Source organism: Syngnathus leptorhynchus, chromosome 3, assembly GCF_054491065.1.
Source record: "Syngnathus leptorhynchus isolate UIUO chromosome 3, UIUO_Slep, whole genome shotgun sequence".
NCBI lineage: Eukaryota > Metazoa > Chordata > Actinopteri > Syngnathiformes > Syngnathidae > Syngnathus > Syngnathus leptorhynchus.
In genome coordinates this window covers 10,567,847-10,594,380 of record NC_141197.1, presented here as the reverse complement: position 1 = coordinate 10,594,380, position 26,534 = coordinate 10,567,847, and the positions used below count along the sequence as shown (strand labels likewise).

The 26,534-nt window shown below is 38.8% G+C and overlaps 1 protein-coding gene across 1 annotated transcript in view; it reads right to left on the bottom strand.

The window, feature by feature from the left end:
* Positions 1–25,778, bottom strand: part of tub (TUB bipartite transcription factor) — a 34,347-nt gene extending 8,569 nt beyond the window's left edge. The window contains exons 1-3 of the mRNA XM_085908233.1: positions 25,729–25,778; positions 25,136–25,547; positions 720–771 (exon numbers count right to left, since the gene is read on the bottom strand). Coding sequence (XP_085764359.1) covers positions 720–771; positions 25,136–25,191 — 108 coding nt within the window. The 5' untranslated portion in view covers positions 25,192–25,547; positions 25,729–25,778. The remainder of the gene's footprint in view (positions 1–719; positions 772–25,135; positions 25,548–25,728) is intronic.
* Positions 25,779–26,534: the final 756 nt, after the last annotated feature.

Here is a 26,534-nt window from a genome sequence, read left to right as displayed (position 1 = left end):
GCTTGTCGTCATTGTCAGGTTGGCTGTGTGTCCTGATTTTAAGGCTAGATTTACTTGCTGTAGAGAGTAAAATGTGAATTGCAGTTTTTTAATGCAGGCAATACATTATTATTAATTGCTGTTTCCCCAGGAAATACATACAGATATAACCTTACTTTTATAAACGTTGCACTACGTCTGATTTCTTAACAGATCTTAAATAAATTCTCTGTGATGATACACTTTGTTCGGCACTGAGAGTATAAAATAGATCAGGCATAAAAAGCTTTCATCTGTTAGTGGAACACCACAGAGACCAGCTGACCTTTAGAGGCGACACACCAGCACTGCAGGAAGTGGTGTCAGGATAAAAGTGCTGTTTTATCGCATGATGTCAACGTGTTCCTCTATTACAGTGATTCCCGACCAGCGTCCGTAGCACTCCAGTGGGTCGAGAGAGCTCATAAGTGGGGGCCATGGTAAAATATACTGTTTCACTTCAGATGTCAAAGCATCTTTATTCATGAATTACACAAATATTTTTGTTCATCAATCTTGGCCAGGGGTGAACAACTAGTGGATTGCGGGCCGGCCGTATGTGGCCCAAACCCACACTCTGGGTGGCCCGTGATTAAATAAAAAAAAAAGATGGAATAATGTCCCGCTCACCTCAAAAAATGTTTTATGTTTTTGTCACACACTATAAAATGTTTGATCAAATATTGAACTGTAACGTTTACCTGCCGATCGAGCTTCTGTTGTCGGAGGTTGGTGCCCTCATCATCTAAAGTGCTGCAAAAAAATACAAACACAAAGATAAAATACAGAAAAATTTTAACAGTTTATTAGGGTCGATATTAAACCATATACTTATGGAATGGACATGTTAGATCCTTGTAGTCATTTTAATGTGCATTGCTTTTTAATACGTTTTAGAGCATTTTATCATAGTGTATAGCTGTCTGAAGATAATTGAGTCTTTTTTATTTTCATTTAAAGTTTGAATGAATTGACCAATTGGCAAACACACTACCCTATACCGTGCTGATTTTAAATCTTGCTTCATTACCTGCGCCAGATCACCATGGTGACAAGTGCTGCTGCAGAATAAGTTCACTTGAGAGGATGACATCAAACCCTATTAATAGGGACACTGCTAACCAGTCAGACAAATGAACAAGTGTAATCATCGTGCCACGATGAAAGCGTAATACTGGCTTTTATTTTGAGGGCGATATATAGTTAGTTCATTTATTCTTTTTCTGTATCACTTGATAACGTGAGAGAATGCAGCCTAAGAAAACCCACAAAAGCACAAAGCGAATATATATATATATAGAGAGAGAGGTACTGTACTGCCTATCACAATACTAGCTTCTCACAAATTTTGGGACTATGAAGATGATTTTGTTTTATTTAGTCTCTTTACAGAAAATGTTTGTACACTGCATGCTGTTAATGTTCATCTAACTGAAGCCTTTTGTGAGTTTCTTAATGTGAGAACATGGTGTTGCTACACTTGTTATTTGAAAATGAGAACTATAGGGAACATATGGACAACAGCGTCTGTCAGAAGAGGTTCAACAGCTTGTGAAGCGCTTTTGGGATTTGGATCTAATACATCATATTGACTCACACAATCTCGCTGATATTGCAACAGAGAATCTGCTGCTGCTGCTGCTGCTGCTGTGACTTCTGGTCGGCAGCATGATTACAAGTCACTGCAGCAATGATGACGACTGGCTTGGCGCACAAGTGGCTGCACAATGTCAAGCGCATATCTGATTTGCCGTCATTAAATGCATTTTGTGAGTTTTGCCTCGCTGAGCAGAGTGTTCTTCCAAACACAACTGGGTAATATCCCGGTCTCTACAAACAGCCGTATTGACTTAAATCTTATCTGACTTGATGGCGCTCAGTACACTGACTTAATGTCATTGGTCCGAGCAAATGTTTAAAGGTCAGTGTAGCACAAGCAATGAGAGTAAAATTAGATTCTGAAGGATTTCAAAGATGGCAGAGGTTTACGTTTATAAAGCATACTACTGCAAGTGAAAAATAATAACCAAGTCTGAAAGAAAAATGTTTTGACAATACTGTATAGGAACACTATTTTATTATTTATATAACCCTAAAATCATACTGTTACATTTTCTGGTATTGAATAACTGTAACTAAATTAATTTAAATTCAACAGAGAGCAATCTGTATACCTTATGCTTGCAGTTTTAACAGTCTCTACATGTGGTCCCATGCTTTTAGATATTTTTTACTTTTGACCAAAAGACAAATTGATACAGTGGTGTTATTTCTATTGCTCCCTTTGCTGAGACAAAAGACAGCAAACCGCCTTTGTGTATGGCATTTGGCTGCTTTTTGTTACCCTTCTCTACTAATCCCCCCTTCATATTTCCTGAGCTTTGAAAATCTCACTGATTGTTCCTTCAACTCTCAAGGCTAGACATCTGAAAGAGAAACCTCAATGGCTCCTAATTAGAGGCCACGAGGTGCTCTCCAGAAGAACTATAAAGGAATATGAAGAATACAAACCTATGACATGGCGAAGGGAAACAGACAAAAGTAGGTAACCAAATTAAAAGTCCCTGTAAAGTGAATATAGTAAATGTCTTGTAAATTCGACACAGCACAACAAAGAGTGTTGACAACTTTTTTTTGAGTGTTAACAAATTTGAATGATTAGAAAACTCACTGGGTATATAAAATGAGCCTTCAAAATCATTAAAAATCAAGCCATTCTCTCCACTCTCAACTGCTGTAGGTATTTTCCGCTGAATGTGCTGAAACACAAGCCTCGCTCAACTGTCAACTGTCAATCGAACACCAATACTATCACCTAGAAAAAAAAAGGTGGCCCTGTCACTGGCTGTCACATTGGACATTTTAACACCCCCCCACTATTCTGCCTTTCTTCATGTGATATGTGCGCACTCAAGGCCAACATCGAGGCGCACTAAAGCAACCATGACAGATAACTGCACGTTACAGTTGCACTGGACAACTGTTGGCACAAGTTCTTATCTTGAGGGGGAGGGGCAAAGCATGCCAGATCCCAAAATGTGTCAAGCGGTGCTGTTTTAACCACGCACAAGAAAAACTGAAATGCCAAAAAACAGTTTACTACAATAGCTTCATATCTGATTTCGACATAGTTCTCAGTCTTTGTACTTGGTTTCAGCAATTATCATCAAACATTGTATATGGAATTTAGAAATCACTCTCGAATATGACGTACTGTGCATGGTCTAGTATCTCCCGGCACCACTGTAATCCTTTTTGAATCGTACAATAAATTAAATTAACTATAATTTTGGTTCTTCAGCAGAGCATGGAATTCTCATTCTAAATAAATCAGGATCCCTCAGGTGTGGATACAATAAATTACATTCACTTTTCTCTGTTATTGTGAAGTTTCAAGAGGGGAAGTGATCAGCTACTTCCATGGGCTCCAGTGTGACATTTCATGCAATTGTATTTTGTTGTTGTTGTTTTCAATGTTTACTGTATGAGTGATGGGTTCTGCTATCGAGTTCTATTCCAGTTGGGCAATAGTGATTTACTCTCTCTATGCTTAATATAGCAACAGTGCCGAAAAGCCAGTTCGGCATGAGTCATTGTATTCCAATCACACCCGCGTTGAGGTTGAGATGTTAAAAATGACAGTGGGGAAATAGCGCAGTTCATTCACATGTGAGAAGGAAGGCTCACACAGATGCAATAAAAAAGTATTTGCCTCCCACTCTGTGTGAAACGTACAAACAAACAAAGTCCTCCATGTTCGCAATCAGTTATTAAGTCTGTGAATAGGCATTAAACAGGAAGCTAATGAATCAAACAGAGTTGTTCCCATGGAGGTCCAACAATTCATTATGCTCGAGAGTCTTGTTCAGCAACCCACAGATAGTGAGCAGTGCCTGGGCCTTTGTTGATCTTTGAAGGTAGCCTTGTTAGGAATTTTTTTTTCTATTGTTGGTATAGTGCTTTAATTGTATTCATTCATTCATCCGAACCGGTAATTCTTATGATGGCCGCGGGCATGCTGGAGCCTATCCCAGCTGTCTTTTGGGTGGTTGGAAACTGAAATTGCCACCGGCCAATCTCAGGGCATACAGAGACAAACAACCATTCACGCTCACAATCTCACTCACAGAAACCAGAGGACCTGGAGGAAACCCCACACAGGCACGGGGAGAACAGGCAAACTACACAGGAGCCAGAATTGATGATTCATTTGTTTTTTCTCTTTTCGGACAATTTACAAAAATGTCTCATTTATCTCTTGGCAATCTTCAGACCCGTATGCATGTGATTCAACAGCAACATGGCTGCTGTGAAGGACACATAAAAAAGATTGTTTCATTTTCATAGCATCAAACCTACCAGGCCGATGCGCTAACAAATGAACTGCTGCGTCACCACCCCAACCAAATTTATGTGACCTAATAACTATGAGCAGCAGGTGCAGCAATGTTGATCGTTTTTACTGTATCATCACGTCAACCACACATTTGCGTCAGAGAGCTCAAAGCACAGATGCCTCCGAGCCTGAAAAAAAAAAAAAAAGACATATGCCAGTCACACCCACCAAGCTGTAAAAGGCGTTAATGGTGCAGTGCCCCTGGTCACAAACACCCACAAGAAAATGCTTTGAAAATCGCATTTGCTTGTACACAAGGTACACTAAACAATTTCATGACTGAATCGCTGATTTTGGTTCAATATACGTATCCAAAAGAAAGAAAAACTGTTGGATTCAAAACAAACTTTGCTTGATTGGACAACCTCACATTAGAACCCCCCCCCTTCATAAAAAAAATCATTCCTCTGATGTTTCTTGCTGTCCTAGTTAGATTCCCACAGCAGAGATGGAGGGGGGATTGAATCGAAAAGTCTAACACCGCTGAGGTGTGCAAGTACAAGTATGTTTTTGTGTGAAATGTCGCCCGCATTTCCAGAAAATAAGAACACTGCATCCTGTATTTCTAATGAGATGAGGGATAGAACAATCGGCTACCCATGGATTTTTAATGAGAGCCACACAAGATCAGGCAAACTGTTTATTGTGTAACCGACGACCTTTCTGTCCCCGCTTTCTCACTTGTCTTCCTTAAATTTTAGATATGGGAAATTTGTTTAACATTTATTTGCGCTGACCACTGACTGCCTTCCCTCTTTTTTTTTTCCATTTGCATATTTTGATAGTTAATTATCAAGAATGAGAAATCCAAAATGTCACATCATTTAAAGAAACAATGGAAACACAACTTTAAGATAATTTTATGCCGTAAAATAACACTATTATTGTAACTGGCATTTTAATACTAGTTGACAGAAAATATTTATCTCAAAATGTATTGACAATTCGAATTAGATTTTTAGTATTTGGTGTGTTCAGGGATGGATTTATTCATTGATTTACATCTGAATACATCAATGCCCATTCAGATCAGCGTTATTTTCATCAGTCTGGAAATTACACTTCATAGGCTAAGGAGCAACTACTTGTCAAGGGTTGCCACAGTGAGTCACTGGCATGATATGTTTGCCCTTCCTGACAAAACATAGGCATTTTTATTCAGGCTTGAGAATGGACACATTGCCTAGAGACCCAACTGGCTATTACCTTTCATCCTGACTGGGATTTGAACATCAATCCCTGTGCCCAAAATCATGTCACCCAGTGAACAATCCACCCACCACCACCACTTTCTAGAAATGTTACATTAAAGTAACTTCAACTACAGCTAATGTCCAAAATGATGTCCTGAAGCGCTGCAAGTAACAATTATTTTAATCGAATAATCTGTCGATTATTTGAATCTTTTGACCCACCGCGACTGTAGAGACTCAAAGCAGATCATGACACTCATTTGGATCACTCTGTCAAATCAAGAGTACACCTTTACATCACAGACATGCACACACACATACGCAACTGCACACTGGCCAAAAGATGCAGCCTGAGCCCACTTTAGTTACAGTACCTGTAGGGAATCCAGTCGGAGGTGTGCTTGGAGCTCATTTTGTCTCAATCACCCTGACTGCGAGGCTGGCGGCCTGCAACAGCACCACAGCAAAGTGGCTAAGTGGTCTGGGGACAGGATTCAAACGGCGAGAACCAACATAGCCCGATCATCACTGCTCCTTGTATCCCCCCCGAGTCTTCGCTCGTACGTCTGTCTTCTCGCCGCGGTATGTCAGATGACTACCAATCTACGCAGGCAGCCTCTCTCGTCAAGTGATGTACGATGTGCACGTGAAATTAGCCCTGTTCTTGTCCTCCTGTGCATGTGTGTGTGTGCGTGTGTTTGCAGTCAATGCCTCTCCTCTTCTCTGCTCATATCCACCGCCTCTGCTCTTGACTGGATCTAAATCTCCCTCCGTTTCTTGCCCTTTAAATCCCCCCCACCCTTCTTCCTCCCTCTCCATCTCTCTCGTGCAGCATCACCAACAGTAATATCAAAGCTTTCAGTGGGAGAAAAAAAAACTATGGAGAATCCCTGTCTTTTCTAGCAGCCTTCATATTCTCTTTTGTTCATTTGCACTCAGAATGCAAATCAGCCGACTCAGATGTGTTTTCTGGAATCATTTGATTGCCGAGGCATTAGCATATGACTGCGGTAACTAGTGTTAGCAGCCTTTAATTCCACACTCGCCGCAGCCAGACAAAGGCGCCCAGTGATAGTGGGCACAGCTCACGCACATCTGCTTCCGCCCTCCGTCTGATGCCCCCCACTGTCACACATCACTCACTGTGTTCCTGGGCCAAGTGCCGAGTCCATCTATAGACAGTTAACGCAGGCGGCTTCCTTGGGAGCACAACCGCTCCACAAGGAGTCGATTCAAGGCGGCCTCATCAATAGGCACATATATCTCACGTGGACGTGTGAGGTCCTGCTCAGTTTTGGGGTAAAATGATCGGTAATCAATACAAATAATTGGGAGGGAGAGTCTTTTGACTTGCCTTGCCTGAGAAAGAGCCACAAACAATGTTGATGTATGTAAGCCAGAGTAACAATGTGTTGTGAACTTAAATGACAGGAAAACAACTCGAAGTTCATTATTTAACTAGAAAATGCAATTACTGGAGAAGTTGGATGTGGATTCTGCAATACTGAATGGAAAAGAAATCATTTTATGGAATGAATGGGATGAGATTAAACATAATCATGTGACATGCGGATATGATAGCGAAGAGTGTGGCAATGATATCGAAGGATATGGAATGATGTGGAAATATTTCGAATGATATAAAATACAATTGAATAATAAAAAATCATGTTCAATGGTATTCAGTAGTCAATAGTTATCGTTATCATATCAATGACTGACTTCTATTTTAGTTTTTGTTTCACTTTCATCTGAATAAAAATATTTGTGACAAAATAAATGCCGAAACATTTTAGTCAACATCTGATACAACCTTCCTGAAGACAAGGGAGCGGAGGGCGTTTCAAAAACGTCAAGTCTCACAGCTTAATGGGGAAGTTAAGATTGCTTAAAACTACACAGTTGTCAGAGTATTTTGTTTGTAAATACATGTATGTGTTCCAAACAACCAATTCTACAGTCAAAATCCAATTTCTAGCATTTGTTGTTATTTGTGTTTTAATTTATTGCACAAAATTCTCTTGGATTTGAGGTTGAACAGATTGGAATTTGGTGTTTTAAGCGCAAGGTCAAAGAGGTGAAGGAAGAAGATGAGCGGATTTGGCACACATGGCCACAAGGATTTTTGGATAAACTTGACCGTGACATCAGTAATTTGCAGTCTGGTCATACTGTAAGTCTCTCCACTGGTCACATGACTGGGTTCATAACATTCAAGAAAATGTATTTAAATAATGCCGTTGTAGTAAGAGTAATGATCAATTTGGTCACCTCGATCAGAGAGACATTCATTTAACAATGCAGTGGTGTCATTCAATACAAGTTTTATTTTGTTCAGTGACCACATTCCAAACTCAAAACACATTTTCAATCATCATGCCCCCTTGAAATGAAGGGAAATTCTATGACAGTGATCCCTCGCCACTTTGCGCTTCACCTGTTGCGGCCTTGGTATTGTGAACAAATTCGATGCATCGCGACTTTTTGCGGTGTCACTTGGAGCGCGAAGCTTTGTCTGCCCATATGGCTTTAGAACACACTATTGGCCGGTAAAGGACACGAGACCAATGGGAACATGTTGATCTGTATCCTTGCCGCTGATTGGCTTAGCGCAGTTCTAACCACGCTTTATGTTGGAATAATCTCGGGGGAAGCCTTGGCCTGCCAGACCAGGAGGCCTTATCTTTTACGAGTTTACGACTCTCCTTTAAACTAAATACTTTGTATTTAGTTTAAGGAATGTCTTTTGATCTCCGTCAGCCTTATGGTTCCTTCCTGTCCTTATGTTACTTTTGTGTTTGTTTTGTAAGAGGCCTTCACTAACAATGAGCAGAGCTTCTTTGCATAGGCGAAATGTTCTTTGTTCAGTTTAAAGGGACTTCATTCCTTTTAGTTAACTGTAGCTTTGATTCATAGATTGTAGATGATCAAAACTGGTTATATACAGTTTGAAGTAGTCACATTAAAGTTATCCCATATTTACTCAATGCTCGTTTAAGGAACTGTATACCAGTTACCTTACATTTACTTAATATGTGTTGAAATGTTTAGGTAGGACTAGATATTATTATTATTATTATTATGTGTTGTGTTAGTTTACTAAGAGGATAAACTTAGCAAGGGTTTAGTTGCATTGTTCCACAGGTAAGCGGCATTCAACGTGTTTCAAGTTATCTGATCACAGTCGAGGAGGAGTCGGCCACCCATGGAGAGGACAACTGGTTGAGGGAAGAGAGCAGACTCTGCAGTCCCAATGGGGGGGTCGAGGGCCGACAAGTGCTAGGTCACACTACACTATATTCCTTAGCTAATCAGCGTTGCTACAGCCACGATCTCCCCTCCCTTTAGTGTGGCAACGCCTCTGTAACCAGGGCAACCAAGACATTAAAAAGAGGAGCACGTGGAGGAGGAACTCAGAACTGGTGGAGATTGTAACTGAGCTTCCTTTCTCTATCGTTCTCCTTGCGAGTAAACTCATCCTGGTTGTCTTCTCCTCTTCGTTCCAGCATGTGATTTAATGTCTGATCATATTTAGACCCAACAGTTTATCTCAGCTACGTCCACTTCATTTGCGTCAGCAGAACCAGCAGCATCTCTGAGTTGCGCTTCGTTTTGTCACGAACGAGCGTGCATCGTGCGTCATTGAAGCAGACGGGCATAGCAAGCTGGTGGTCGGGGAAAGGCAAAAGGTCAAGCCAAACAGAGTCCAGAGCAGATCATAAAAACAGGCTTTTCCTAAACAGCCAATCAGGAAACAGACATCGCACTAGACAGCGGCTCAGGCAAACGGGAATCCGGTAGGATAGGAGACCCAGGTGTCCCAGGTGACCCAGGCGTACGTCTACTGAAGCAGACAAACCACTGACGGGCTTGCGGGGTTTAAATACACGTCCTAATCAGATGGTAACAAGGGCACAGGTGGACATGTCTGCCGGCCAGCACGGCGAGGGCAGAGCGGAATCGTGACACGTTTACGATAGTTTTTTTGTGACTTTGTGAGTTTTAGTGAAGCCCTAAAGAATAATTATAAAAGTCAGTTTAACGTTAAAATGTTTAAAAATAAAATAAAGTGCTTAAAAATAAAATGATAAAGGTCTTGTGCGGATATTGTAAAAATACTGACTCCGCATTGTGGATTTCCATCTATCGCAGGGGGTCTGGGAACCAATTATTAGCAATAAACGAGGGATCACTGTAATCCATTCTAGCAGCCCCCCCCCCAAATAAATAGCAATCTTTGTTTGTTTGTTTGTTTGTTTGTTTGTTTGTTTGTTTGTTTGTTTTTTAAAGGGAAAATAGACTATAAGAGTCCATGTGCCTCAATTCAACCATGACAATGACCTGAGTGGGAGAGAATCTACACGCACATTCTTGCTGAATAATGAGTGTGACTGGCTGCCTAGCTTTGTCTGCCCCGTGAGTAACTGATGACTGTCTTTTGCTTGAAAAGCAGTACAAAATGGATGAATGGATTTTCATTTGTTATTCATTTGCAGCCTTTCCCAAATTTAAGGATCCAACTTGGGCGTGGTAATTTATTGCTGATCAAAGGCAAAGGACTTTTTGACTGCTGTCATAAAGTATTGTTATAGAAATGTCAGATTTGCCCTTTTGTTTGAGTCTGATGGATGAAGCAAATTTGGGTCATGAACCAATCATTATGGAGAATCCTTTACTTTTGATATCACTTTTGGTTCTGCAAGTGTACCTAAAGCTATTGCCATGCAGCTGGCATACAATTTGAGTCTCAAAATTCACGAATGGTGCATTTTGTAAATCAAAACTACTTCTATTGATTGGGGGTTGCAGAGTGGGATGTTCGTCCTCCGCAGCTCCACACTGAATGAAAAATGGAAGTAGAAAAAAAAAAACTTATATCAAATACTAATTTCGAATCAGAAGATACTCGTTTAGATGTCAATAAACAAAAACAGCTCCTATATCTCAAACAGAATCGACAGTGTTTGAAGGCAGATATCTTATCTGATCTACAAGTGTCCTAAAATGAAGAAATCCAAGAGAGAGGATTTTGCATATTGACTACGAGCTGCTGGGATGAAAGTGGAGCTAAATGGAACAAGCCACTCAGGTCAGAAACGCTCCTGAGTAAAAGCACCCCGCTGAATATTTGATGCTGGAGAGCAGACTTTGAAGTTTGACTTTGAAGGCTGCATTTGGTCATGAGGGACTTTGGTAATGATAAGAATATATTCTTCCTGCTTCCGTCCCACTTGACTCCATTTTCAAAGTACAGTACTTGTCTCTGTGGTCTTACTAATGATACAACGATAATGTCTCCTCTGATCAATTATATTAGTCCAGTCCAGAATTCTTACATTTAGTGCCCAGAGGCACTGTAATATTCGGAACAACAGACCAACAATCGCTGTAAATATGGTCTATTCACTTAATGCACTGGCAATCCCTGGCTTTTGTCCGTCTGCATCAATCAGGCTTAAAATTTTGCTGCAGCGAACACAAGCACTGCAGAGATCAGAAGGGTTAGGCGTTACATTACCCAGTAATTATTTCCTTCCAACTGGTAATTAATGTTATTGTTTGGGGAGCTAAAAAGAAGTCGGGAGGTTTTGAAACATTCTCTAGTGAGGCTCCAGTACTGTGGAATTCATTATTTACACAAATGAACGACTGGTTCTGTACAAATGTTTAATTCTCCACGAAAAGACGTATCGCTACACTCTTGCAGCCTATCTGTCTCTTGCGCTGCCTCACCAGTATGATCCTAAATTGGAAGGTTATGATGCTCTTCTAACATTAAAAAAAAAGGTGTGAAGATTTACTCAAATAAAAATAGATCAAAAAGATTCATTAAAATATGTCAAGAAAAATCCTGGATGAATCCAAGACAACAAAAGTTTCACTTTCTACTGTTTTTATCTACAAGTAAAAAAAAAGAAAAAAGAAAAAAAGGTGTGCTACATTTTACTAAACTGTTTATAGTTCATGCAACAGCAATGATTTTTTCCCCCTTCCTGCTGATTGCAAATCAACACAAGAGTTATCTTTGCTGGCCACATCTATTGAAATCTAACACAAAGGCTTTAACAGCAAAACAGCTTTGATTGATCGATGGATCATCAAAGTAATATGAAATACTTTCACAGTATTTGTTAGCTACTTAGAGCATAAATGGTGCGCGACAGCAGGAGGTGAAGTGTATTCTTCCAGTCCCACTGCCAAAACATAGTCAGTTGGAAGTGTATTCTCGAAGGGTTACTGCGTGGATCAAAATGATGTCACATCTTACACCGGAGAGTGGAGGCGGGCTTGGAGAACTGGTAGATAATAAGCAAATGAGAGCTAATTAAGCCCTCTTGGCATCATCTTGAGATAATGAATTTAAAAGCTGCATAAATACTCACTTGTTTAATTATACAAATTAAAATACAGTGTATGTGTTCTATTCATCCATTTTGCATGGCACTTTTCTGGTTCTTTCTCACCTGACTTTGGGCAAAAATGGGACCACTTCTTACATGTTTAATGCCAAGGAGTCCCAAGTTTGTTTGAGTCCTGTACTTGAACTGCAAAACTACAAAGTACATTGAGAGACACAAGTAAAACTCAAGCAACAAATACAAAATGATGGATGCTGTGCATCTAACGAAGATGTCCTCCTCTGTGATTCTCCAGCAGTGATGTGCCACTTGCAATTTAATTTATGATAGCTTAATACATTGAAGGGCACCTTAAAAATGTGATATTCCTACAATACGTGCTGGTAAGATATAACTCAAGACTAACTTGCGGCCTTCAACAGAAATGCTGGCATCTTTATTCAAAAGAAATGTGCAAAACACAAACAGGCAAGTGTGTGAACATTAAGTGGGTATAAAAAGTCTACACACCCCTGTTCAAATGCCAGTGTTTTGTGATCCTAAAAATGACACCAAGAAAATGATTTGAAAACTTTTTGTCACAATTGTAACCTGTATAATTCTACTGGGGAAAAGGGGAGAGCGGTGAAGTAAAAAATAACTGTAAGTGTGGTTGCACAAGTGTGCTCGCACTCTTATAATAGGGGAGTCTGTGTTCAGACTTAATCAATAAACTGTCAAATATATGTCAGCACACACCTGTCACTATTTTAAGGGTCTCTGAATAACCACAGGTTCAGATGTTCAGGTAGACCTTTACTGACTCTCACATCTTTCAGCACAAACAGCTTCCGCAGAATTAGACCAATCTCCTTGTTCAAAGGTATCAATTAGTAGATGGAAATAAAGCTTTTACCAAGGCATTAAACATAATATGGAACACAGCAGAGTGAATAAAATGTGGCACAGCAGTGAAATGATCAAGAACTGGATGTCCCTCCAAAATTGATGAAAAGACATCGCATCAGGTGGGCTGTGACATTGAAGGAGCTGTAATTGGAATTTTGTATTCTTCCAATGTTTTGGGTTATAAGGTGGGGTGGCAAGAAACAAAAAAAATCATTTAAGCCCAGGTATATTGAGCAGAAACACACTTGAATTCTCCCAAACATATGTGAGGAAAATGTATTACTGTCCAACAAAACCAAAGTTAAGTTTCCACTAGTTCGACTGATCCTCACCAAGACATGCAGCATGGTGGAGGCAGCATCATGCATTGGGCCTATTTTATTTATTTTCATTGGACATGAGGCCGGAGTTTATAAGTCACATTAATGTTAAAAAAAAAACAACAGGGCATTTGAACAGGGCTGTGTAGACTTTTTTATATCCACAAGGAATAAAAGCTTTAGACTGAGACTCCATCGTGAGTGACTTTCCGTATGCATGATATGAATGAAAAGTGATCGAGCATATTGGCGTTTGTCCAGCATTATTCAAATCCAATGTGCCCACATATATTGATTCCTGCTAATGCGGGAAATATACACTTTGATCCTACCAACACATAGTGGAGAGATGTAGTGATATTTTTTTAGCACTTATTTTGCAGCAGCATCACATCGATCTTTGGCAAAAGATCACATCATGGTGTGCCGTGTATCAACCTAAATCCCAGTTGAGAGCCAGTTGAGAGCATCCATAAAACATCCTTTGGATTAGCAAATGTCAGACTGGACGAAACATTGTTTCAATGTCCCAGTGTCCCACTGAAGCATCCGGATTGACTCCCCTCAATACAGCACAATTCTGTTGTGTCCCTCTTATCTGACAGCAGCCTCCTCACCGATCCGTGAGTAATCACCAAGCGTCTTAACCTTGTGGATTCACGCATTTTCTTATCATGTTTCAGAAGTTTCTGTACATGTGCAATGGATTGCATATGTAATGCTTGATAAAGTATGTTGATCCATTGACATTCTCAATGAGCCAAAGCTAACCAAATCAAATGTCAAATGCATAAGCAAGGAAAATCAATGTTCAGTAGTGCCTTGTGATATGACTTCAATATGTGGTGATCACACTCGTAACTCACAACACTCACATAATCTTACTGACATGAAGAAACTTGTGCCTCACCCAAAATAAACATGTTTGTAAGGTGACCTCTCTAATCATGTATTTAAGTAAAACACACAGCAATGAAAATTACATCAAATTTAAATCATTAAAACGTTTTGCCACTTTTTTGTTTCAGTTCAGTGGACATTGTGCCTCTGTCTGTATTCTTGTACTATGTGCCATCAAGTGCTGCTCCACAGTTTGTGTTTAAATATTGTTTGTTCATTAGTTCAACTATAGCATTTCACATTGATTGTTAGTATTGAGCTAAAAACAAAAAAAAACATTTCCAAGGCAAAGTCGAATTCTTATAGTTTTATGTTTAAGTAGACATTTACAACAAGTAGAAATGGCAATCACCAAACCAAAGCCGCTTTTTTTTAATCGGTAAACCTCTGCTTGTTGTGAATTGGGTTGAACTGAGTTCACCCCAAATTGAGTACACATTAAAAAGCATAAAAATCAGCCTGATGATGGCTCATGTCTTGTAAACATATAAATCAGGTCACTTGTAATTCAAAGCACCACAGTAATAAAATCCCATCAAGATTAGGAAAGACCTCATCAGTATAGGATTTATACTGCATACACATTCTGGCCACTGTATGAGGTCCTCTTGTCCTATCTAATGAGATAAAAGTTGATTTAAAAAATTGCATGTTTGATTTATCAAGGGGGGACTCACTTAACATTTTAGCAGATTGTATCACATTCGAATGTGTTGCTGACTTTACTTGATAGGAAACAAAACTGACGTGTTAGCTCTCAGTATGCTATGGCAATTACATACGGTCATTTTTGATACAGCTCTTGTATTGAATCGCTTTTGATTATGCAGGTTTGTGTGCTGATTGAGCATTAGTTGGTGCAAACGGCATGTTTAAACATGTAATCAAAATGGTTTGAGTTGATGATCATTTTATTCCAGGGTAAGGTTAGCTGCTCTGAAATTAGATGATGAAACTGAGGTATTGCTGTTTAATGATTGACACAACAGGTTGTGGCATTGTAGATGCTTTGAGGTTCTTAATTTGTGACGAGAAATAAATGTCCAAATTGCAAAAGCTAAAGATGGAGCCTGCAAGCGACAGGTATGACAGAGACAGACACATATTCGATAACAATCAGATCTTGTTACCACACTTGCAACCATTTTGTGTTTCAAACTAACATCAGTTCTTGTCAAAAGTCCAAAAGACTGATTGGATTTTTAAAAATATCAGTTTTGCTGCACAATGTCAACAAAATGAAATGTTTATATAGGTCTTTGGCTTCATAAATTAAAATGTAAATCTTTTGCAAAGAACGGTATCTCATCTCGTTATCATTTTATTGGCACTTTTATTTTACAATACTATAAGTGTTTGCACTAAGTTTATAAGTAGGCTAACCGTGAAATTTAATTTGCAATTTTATTTATTTGAGTTGTACATTTCTGTATATTTCATGAATTGAGTTCAATTTTTGTATCCGTTATGAGTTTGCGTTGGGTTTCTATATCTTTTCTTATTTTATGTTATGGACTACAGATGGAAATTGGGTTTCTGCTAAATCTGGTACAAGGATCTCTTTGTGTCTTTGAGATTGATTCGTCTTTGTACAGGTTATCTGTAATTAAAAAAAAGAAAGAAAATCTAAATTGTATTATCCATCCATCCAATTGAAATGTATGCCTAATATAAAATTGCTCCATTGTTCAAAAATATGAAATACCCATTTTATGCAAATTAGATGATTTAATCCAGGAAATAATTAAAAATATAGTTGTCATGGGATTAGAGGGAAAAAAGACCAAATTTATGTAAACATCATAATAATCATCCATTTAAAAAGATGGTTGGAAGTTACAAATAAGTGGATACGAATAAAACGTTGGGGTTTTTTTTGCTGTTTTTTTCAACATCATTTGTAACCAGGGGCAACAGACACTTTGTTTTAAGTATAATATCTGGAGCTGTGATTCACCGGATGAGTCACAATTACAGAATCCTCCACATCATCAAGTGTGGTCGTCCTGTAGAATGTACAAACAATTCATACGCAGTCAATTTTCTTTATGCGGTGAATAATTAGAAAACTAAAAACACAGCTACCTTTCAAAATGTACTCACACTCCCAAGGCAGTTTTCTCATTGAATTATAAATAATGAATAAATTGTAGGTCTGTGGCTTTAATTGGACCCTCGTGATTGTTCTGTTCTAATTCATGCACAGCACAGCAGCAGTAAATCAATCAAGTCGTTTGCTGTCAAATTTTTCAAATTTACCCCTTGCAGATAAAAAAAGCTGTCACCTCAAATCTCAACACAAGACGTGCAGAAAGATGGAGGCATCGATGAGTGCATTGGTTGCATCCCAACTCAGCTCTCTCTCACGCATCCTCTGAAAACACACCCGCTTCCGTAACCATGGCAACAGCTGAGAATCCAAATTAGTAGATAGAAAAAAAAAAAATCTCAGCGGTAGGCTACTATGCTTTAGCGTGTGTCTAAAAAAAAAACATATTGTCCATTTGGATGATCAAAACGTTGAACTGTTTATTTTCTTGAAGTAGCAGGCAAGTAACTATGATTTGATCCAGTGTTTCCCATTCACTGTGCCGCGGTACACTGGTGTGCGGTGAGAGATGTTCAGATGTGCCGTGGGGAATTGTTCAACATTAATTACTGAGCATATTGTAAACAGGATCGCCAAACCACTGGTCACTTAGCGCAAGGCCTGGTCAGCCACTTGCTAATCATGCATGGGTGGCAAATTGAACAATCTTGAGATTTCATGTTGTGTCAGTCTGATTGTATTGCATCTGCACATATTCAGTTGAAATGTGTGTTTACTAACAGTGACACTATGACGGCTGTTTGTCGTCCGATGGAAATCAGAGCATGCAGTTCAACGGGAGAACCTGGATTGTTCATTTTTCACCAACATAAAATATAGTCAAGTCGACTGAGATCGCCACTAAGCTGCTGTCAGAACAGAAGAGCGTCTTCAAAAGTGACTCTTCTTTTTGTCCCAATATTTATAGAGCTAGTCCAAAACAGTAAACACAGGCATGTTGATTTTTTTTGGATTTCAATCACAATCACTTTCAATAGTTTATTCCTTACACTGTTTAAAACCTTTAAAAAAACCTGTCACTTTTATTTAAAAAAGAAATACAATTTAAATAATATTTAGGATTTATTTTTATTCAATTATTCGACTCGCCATTCATATATAGGCATAGGACTTTACGTTTTGTGTTGTAATATAAATGATTTTAATGTAGAAGTGGTGTAACACTTAACAGATTATTTTTTGGTGGTGTGCCTCGAGGTTTTTTCCAATGAAAAGGTATGCCGTGAATGAAAAAAGGTTGGGAAACACTGATTTGATCAACAGGGAGAGACCTCGACTGTTAAAAAAAATAGATTTGACGGATGGACACACGGCGGCGCTGTTTGCCAGCTTATGTCCCTCACTGTAACTTCAACCGCAGCCTCTTAAACAACACATTAATATGTGAAAGTATGTTTTCACAACTGCATGCATTTACTACTATTCACTTATACCAGCATTCTGTATATTGTAAATCATTCCATTACAATACGGTGTATATTAGTGTATATTCTGAATAATTCTTCTTTTTTCCTTCTGTGTTTGCTACACTGGTACACTGCTCATACTGTCTATAGCTGTCATAAAATATTTCTCATAGAAGTAGATGTTCATGTCACACTTTATATTGTCATACAATAGCGTTATGGCCAACATTAAAATACAGTAGCGTGGTAAGGCCTAATTGTTTGGCAGATTTTTTTTTATCATTACTATTATTATTCCTAAAAGGTTCATTTCATACTATAATTTGTATTTAAATAAGAGGAGGGGGGACTGTATCAAGTAATGATTTAATCAACATGTATTTGACATAAAAGTTCAAATTGTAACTAAATGTAACTTTAAAAACAATCAGATACAAATGTATGATACTAAAAATTTAAATACAACTGAACTCCAAGTATTTATTATTCAGACTACCACTGGAGTGAGGCAGCATACAGCTAGTGGTACCAGTACCAGACTGGGAAAGTCACTGTCTACTCTATGCACTTCTGGTCACAGTAGATTCAAACTTCTTCATATTGAGAAACAAGTCATCATTCAGTCAATCTTTTGCTTCCACTTAAATGTAAGCTATGAGCACTGTACGGTGGTGGTAAACTCAATTCAAAATGGGCTTCAAGCCGTTTATTGCTACTTCCGGTTTGCTGTCAAATTGAGCGTAAACAAAAATTATTCCACGGTCTGTATTTAAAACAGCCATTAAGGTGCAGTACACCTCATCTTCAAACACAATAATAAACACATCCTTGAATTATTTATTTCAATGACAATAAAAAAATGGATCATCTATGTTAATGCAGAATTGCTGATTGACATTTTGTATAGGTGATGTATTGTACCTCCCTAATATTTTGACCAGTGAGTGAATAGATGACATGTTAAGGCCTTTAACATGCAGCACACTATCCTGACTGGTTGTATTTTAGAAGCAAGGGAGATTGTCGAATGTGCCTACATTTACAGCGTGCTTATAATAATTTCACTCTTCAGACTCACAATCTTATTTCTGAAAAACATGTAGTGCCACCTTCCAGTTTTACGCCACACTCATTCACCATAGCAACCGGCTCCAGAGGCATATCTCACATTCAGCTCTGGTGCAGAGCTCTGGAGGAGAGCTGAATAAAGGGATAGTCACTGTGAAGAGTATTAACATACAAATCAAGGACAGAAGGACTCTGGGAACTTGGACAAAATCCTCCCTAAAGGCAAAAATAATAATAATTAAAAGATATTAAATGATTCAAGACATCTTATGTCATCAAATAAAATTAAATGCATTGAAAGAAGAGTGGAAAGGCCCTGAGATCACTGGTAGTGCAAATATATGTTGAATGCAAAGTCTTTGAGGTACAAATACCCCTTGGGAGCCTCAGGCACTGGGGTCACAAAATAAAGTTAAAAACAGTCATAAACAACTGTTAGCAAGGACAAAAACAGTATTAGTGAGATGATAAATGTAATTTTTCACTTGAAAATTCCTCACCTTGTTTGTTTCTAAATGGTAACAGAGACTCAAACGTGGTATCTCACACATTTCCCCCAAAAAATAATTCAATACATAGTGCTTGCTTCAGGCTGAATGTTACCATTCCCTGTTAGGTTTAACATAAAACAAAGGCAATTACATGTGTATTTAACTAAAGGATACAATCTAATGAGCCTTCACAGTTTTTTATACTTTGAAACGTGTTAATCGATCAATGTTAATTTATTATTGTGGTTATAGTTTACAGTGGGGTAGAGATGTTCTGGAGCGATGTTCCAATAACATAAGATGACCAAAATATTTCAAACATGCCGTTTACTTGACTTGACCATGACTGATGATGAAATGAATTGAAATGCCAGTATTGCCTTTGGCATGTTTGGTTTGTTGCGCTCATCTGATTCTGTTGGTGCACAAGATAATTTGGTGACAGAAAGTAATCTGCGTTTTTGCGTGAAAAAGGGCACATCATCATTTTCGTGCAGGGTCAATGGTTTAGTTCCGGATGTCACTGGGCCTTTCTGCCTTGCCCATCAGTGCATCTGCAAATATAATTACAAAAAGTAGACTTAATTTTAGACTGGGGAAAAGCAGGTCTAATTCAAGGCGCAAGCAATTTTTACGTATCTGATCGAGGCACAGACACACAAATTAGTGCTTTTCATTGATAATCCCCTGGAATCATTAATTGACTGAATTATAATCATCATTATTATTTTAAAATATATATTTTAAAAGCACCCCGTCACTATGGTTTCTATGTGTGTAAACTCTGAAGTGATAGGCACACCTGCCGCTAAAAGGGCCATTTTATAGAAGCCTACTTTGATGCAAAAAAAAACAATCACCTGCCTTAGTCCATTTCAGTATCAAAGTGGAGAGACTTCAAACACATATGCTACTCATATGCTGCGATGTAGAAAAATGTAGCAAAGACCAAGTTATTCTGTGGGTGTAAAAACAAGATGAGAAAGAGCACAATTACAAAGGCTCTATCTTAAGTACTCTTTGATTTACATACAAATGGAATCTCCTGACTGGTAAAATGTCTCCTTAAGACATTATGTCATAGTGGTGCCAAAGCTGAACAAAGAACAATTTTCTTGATGAAAAAGGAGTTTTTCTTGGAACTGACTGGCGAAAGGATACTGGCTGGCAGTCAAGATAGCAGAAAGTAGTTTACTCTTGCAGCATGTATCACACTTAAGGGCTAGCGCCAATAAAGCAATTGTCTTCATGCAGCTGACTCACTACACCATCTATCGAAATTTGCTCTTCTATTGACTGAATGGATGAATGAAGTGATTAATTGATACAGTGATTCAGATGGGTACTACAATGAGCCATGCACGGTGAGCAAGTGGTACAGCTGCCTCACAATTGGAAGGTTCAGGGTTTGAATCCTTGCATAATCTAATTGCTATTTTTTTCAGTATGTTCCTCTGATATTCTAAAAAGATGTGTTTTAGGTTCTATTATTTTATATAACGTTGCTGTTTCTCCCACTTCAGTTCATACACGGAAAATTGAGTAGAATACATTTTACAATAATCAAGAAAAATCAAGATCTCGCTTTGACCCAGAAACAAATTTTTATGTGTGAAAGCTTATGTGATAAGATGTTGCATCTTTGCAACATCACATATTTAACGGATTGTCCATCACTTTTCAACTGTGGGTCAATATTTTAATCAGAAACTAAGGGCCGATGGTCAGCCATTAATGGAATTTAGTTGCAGAACCTTGCCCATTGCACAACACTTCATTCACACTTCATTTTCTATCTGAGCTGCACGGCAAGATTAATTGAAAACAGACCATACACTTATGACCACTTGGCTTCAAATTTTGATCATACTGCATAAGGGCGATATAACCGTCTGGATGGGACCATTTTGAATGTTTAAAACAGAACATAATCCCACCCTCCACCCCCACAGTACAAAATACGATTTGAATTAAAGCATAAAAATGCAAGGCAGAGCCTTCCAAAATCTGTATATTATCTTGTTAGCCCACCTTGCGTTTCCATCTCTAGGCTACAGTGTTTGCCGAGTGGGTGCGAGAACATTGTGAGATTGCACATACTGTATGTCCAAGCACTGGCAGATACACCATGAGTTACAATGCCTGAAACCATAGAAGCCTGAAAACAAACATACACGTCCACAGTAACATCACTTGACTCTGCTGCAGGTCATCTTTACTTATTCCAGACAGTCGGTTTGTCATTACGAATGTTATCAAAACAAATTATTTCCAAGGCCTATATAGTCATTTGTCATAGGCATGCTCCTCTACCCATCTGGCTCTTCATCTTTCTTTGCACATTCAATGCCACTGTGGAAAAGGTTGGTATCTCTGGTAGCTTTAATGAAATGTGTTTTCCTCTTGCCTTCTCCTCAAAATACGCAAACTTTGTTTTATTAAGTGCTAACCTTTTCCTGAATCAAGTCTGCACATGTGCAGTGAGATGGACTAGGCTGCTGTATGTGAATTAGGTGTAGCTCTTGAAATAATCATGATATATTCAGCATTTTGTTTGTTTGTCTGTTTGTTTGTTTGTTTGTTTCTTTGTTTGTTTGTTTGTTTGTTTGTTTGTTTGTTTGTTTGTTTGTTTGTTTGTTTGTTTGTTTTGAAATCACACAAAGCAATACCTAACCCCTAAGTTATTGCGTTACTAGCAATTTTTTATGAGACATTTGGGGGCTGATAGAAATTTCAATTTTCTGTGTTTGCCCAACGATACGTTAGAATCTACAGAACTGCCACTCCGTTTCATTTAAATAAACTCCACGTACTGTACATCAGGACTTTAAAAATATTTTCAGATTTTTAGCGACTGCTCTGTCACAATAATGCGACCAGCGCAGTGCAGTTGCGCGGTCGGCGGCGCGCTAGGGTTGCGCGCTAGGTGGTGCGCTGCAGTTGCGCGATCGGACAAAATTAAGCTCCCTGCGCACTGAGGTCCACTTCAATTTTGGAAAATACCTCAGGACTTTAAAAATATTTTCTAAATTTCAGCGATGGCTCTGTCACAACAATGCGACTAGCGCGGTGCAGTTCCGCGGTCGGTGACGCGCTACTGTTGCGCGTTCGGCGGTGCGGCTGCAGTTGCGCGATCTGACTAAATTTAACTTCCTGCTCACTGAGTTCCACTTACATTTTTTAAAGTATATCAGGACTTGAAAAATATTTTCTAAATTTCAGCGGCTGCTCTGTCACAATAATGCGACCAGCGCGGTGCAGTTGCGCGGCCGGTGGCGCACTACGGTTGCGCGTTCGGCGATGCGCTGCAGTTGCGCGAAAGGAGGACTGAAGAGGAGCCCTTTTGTTTTTTCTTCAAATGCACCGATGGCCGAATTTCATTTGTCTTTTTTTACTTAGTGTACCATTATAAAACTCAAAAATGTCACTGTACACATGTTTTTGTTTGTGCCAATGAATGTTTTTGTTATTGTATATATGTTGTTTTGTGTTATTCGGGTAAATAAATGCAAGTGCTATACAGACACCATGTCATGTGTGTCAACATGACACAGATGAACCCCCATTAAAAAATTCTGGTCCTCAAGAGTCCTCCAAACATCTAAAACACGGAGTGTACTTTTTACACCTATAAGCTATACGTTGGCTTTCTATTAGGATACATATTTGTACTTTTACTCAAGTAGTTTTCTGGTACTTTTGCAACACTGACCAAGCACTTCCGCAAATATTGCAAGTACTAATTGAACACACACATACACGGGTACACACACACACACACACACACACACACACACACACACACACACACAAATGGACGCAAACACACACGACCACACGCACACGGCCACACGTACACACACGCACTAAAACAAATACACACAAAGTGACTTGTTTTGTGATGTAACAGAGACCTGAAAATACCACAGGGAATAAACAGAACAGCAGAATTATAAGAGCTGGTCGATTGTGGAAGGAAGCCGTGAAAATTGCGATTAGCAACAGCCGCAACAATTTCCCAGGAGCATTACCTTAATTTCAAGACTGTACAACAATTTGCTTTATATTTTCCTCATAGCCGTTTTAATCCTGACTAATAGTCATTTAAAGAGTAGACGTGCCAAGAATGCCGCCGTTGTTGCCAATGTCGTTACACTAACATCTATGATTCATATTTGGTGTATTCTGACACCAAAATGGGCTACTACCACAATGAATTCAAGTCACTGTGATTGTGTAACCAACTAGTTGGTCTCAGAAAGGAATCACAGCGCTCTATCTTTGCAAATTCTGTTATTGGTCTTGTTGCCACTGCACAGCAAAAACAAACAGTACTCCTTTATTGCTATTGATTTTCACACAGTGTACAAGAGCTTGCATACTGTTCACAGTTTGCAGTATGGTGAAAAATCTTGGGCTGCAAGAGATCAGTGCCTCGAGCTGCAGTCTCTTGGGATGTCCAAGAACACATTTGGAATACCAATTAAACAGTCAGAGACAGCATGTACATGGGCTGTCTCCTGCTGCATACGATGATAGATCGCCAAACCAAAACAACCAACAGGAGTAGGAAGTGGTAGACAGCTTAGCTATTGTTTTCATTTTGTACGTGTAATCATACAGGCCGAGAAACAGACAATGGTGGGGATAACACAAAGGAAAGCAGACTCTGTAGTATTAATGGCTTTTTCAAAACAAACTCACACATCTGAAGGATGTACACTCGAGTGACCCTTTCACATTGCATGGTGACATCACAACAGGCAATTTGTCTTTGAAAGGAACAGATTCAAATTGTGTTAACCACAGTTCTATGGGGCCGTTAATTTACAAACACAAATTCCGAGAAAGTTGGAATTAAGACTAAAATAAAAATAGAATACAATGTTTTGCAAATCTTATTCAACCTCTATTCAATTAGAATGTCTTTGTGATTGTCGCATTGCTTTTTGTGAAACGCTTTGTTATAGCTGCAGGTAAATAAAGTTGTATAAGAAATTTATATTTTATCACAAAAGGTGAAGTAAGACATGTAAATGGGCAATATAACAATACTTACAGGCATGTATTCTTTATTGTCTATGAAGACTAATATCACTGACGTATAGTTGAGACTATCGCTATATATATTATACTGCCCCTGGTGGCCAAGGCGTGCAAATCAGAAAGATCATTACTGTCCATGGAACTGAAGACAGAAATGGGGCAAAAAGTTCGATTTGTTTACATTTTGGTTATTCTTTACATTTCTAACTGCATAAAGTAAAAATATCAATTGCGATTATACTTGCTAACATTACAAACACAATAACTATTGAATAATTTGGGGTGGGCGCTGGAACTTGTGTCTCAAGAGATGGATGGATGGATAGATAGATAGATAGATAGATAGATAGATAGATAGATAGATAGATAGATAGATAGATAGATAGATAGATAGATAGATAGATAGATAGATAGATAGATAGATGGATAGATGGATGGATGGATGGATGGATGGATGGATGGATGGATGGATGGATGGATGGATGGATGGATGGATGGATGGATGGATGGATGGATGGATGGATGGATGGATGGATGGATGGATGGATGGATGGATGGATGGATGGATGGATGGATGGATAGATAGATAGATAGATAGATAGATAGATAGATAGATAGATAGATAGATAGATAGATAGATAGATAGATAGATAGATAGATAGATAGATAGATAGATAGATAGATAGATAGATAGATAGATAGATAGATAGATAGATAGATAGATAGATAGATAGATAGATAGATAGATAGATAGATAGATAGATAGATAGATAGATAGATAGATAGATAGATAGATAGATAGATAGATAGATAGATAGATAGATAGATAGATAGATAGATAGATAGATAGATAGATAGATAGATAGATAGATAGATAGATAGATAGATAGATAGATAGATAGATAGATAGACAGACAGATAGAGAGATGCGTAGCCTTACCTGTCATAGCTCCATCGGCTGTACGACATGCTCCTGTTGCCGCCGACCCCCTCCATGGATTACAATGTGTGAAGCTTAGTCTGTCGCTCGGTCAAAGGCTCCCGTGTCCTCCACCCCAGGATTCGAGCGAGCAGAAACGGTGCGCGTCCGGCGGCGTTGCTGTTGATTTAGAAGCACTGAGTAGTCGAGTGAGAAAGGCGGAGGGGCGCGCAATCTGGTCGTCAGTTCCGCATGCACAAGCGTTTCATTGATTCCATAATCGATCGGTGTTGATTTGTCAACTTGCGCGTGTTTGACGTCCCTCTGAGAAGGCTTCCTCTTGATTAAAGGGGAGGAGGCGCGTACATGTTAGGAGCTGCTCACCCACTTGATGGAGCGCCGCAGCACCGCAGCACCGCTACTCAAGGATAGTCTGTAGTGGGAAGTGTAACCAAGTATATGTACTTTGTCACTAATCCTGACATCTTTTTTTTTACACCCGCACACATCGTGCAAGAATATGCAAACATTAAATATATTACATGTTTCAAAATGCACAATCGCACATCTGGCTTCAATAAATAGATGATGTTTCAGAGAAGTCAATTCTGTACCTGTCTTGAGTCACTTGACAGTCCCTCATGCTCAGTGTACACCAACTTTGTAGCACCTGCTGAGAACGAATGACATTTTCAAATATGATCATTTTTAAGTCACTTTGGGAAGTCAGCAAACTTCATGGTGATATTGATATTTCCAGTCATTTTTCAATACGGGTGAAATTGACCCAAACGGTATGTATGTGTTCATTATTAAGTTAATTTTTCATTTCTACTGTCTGTACCTTTTAAGTCATTTATGGTATTGCGGGATCCTGCCACACGGTGGCGCCTCTTCAATTAATTGTGTCAATTGGTTACTGCTCTATGGAAGTGTGGAGATGCCAATGTGGACATTTTTGAGTCACAAATACGTTTGAACGAACTCACAAATACTTTCGAAGGTACTCAGCAATTCTTTCGAACAAACACGAGAATACCTTGGAACGTATTCGCAAATCGATCGTACTCGCAAGTACGTTTGAATGTATGTCTAGGCTAAATGCTACAAACGTTGCATTTTCCCCATTATTGACTTGCACATGCATTAGTAAAGAAAACCTTTTTAACATTTAGCCTACATTTTACCAATATGTTCAAAAATTAAGTAAAAAAAATATCCTATTTTTACATAGGCAGTGCATGCTTTATGCTTGGCATTTCTTCCCTGCAGTCACACGCCGAGTTGTAGTTCATTGTGTGACCTGAATGATGAGTAATGCTTATTTAATCACAAACTATGAATCATATGGAAACAAATTTGAGTATTAAATCTGCCTACACATTCAAGTTTTATTTAATTTTTTTAAAAAAGGTACCCC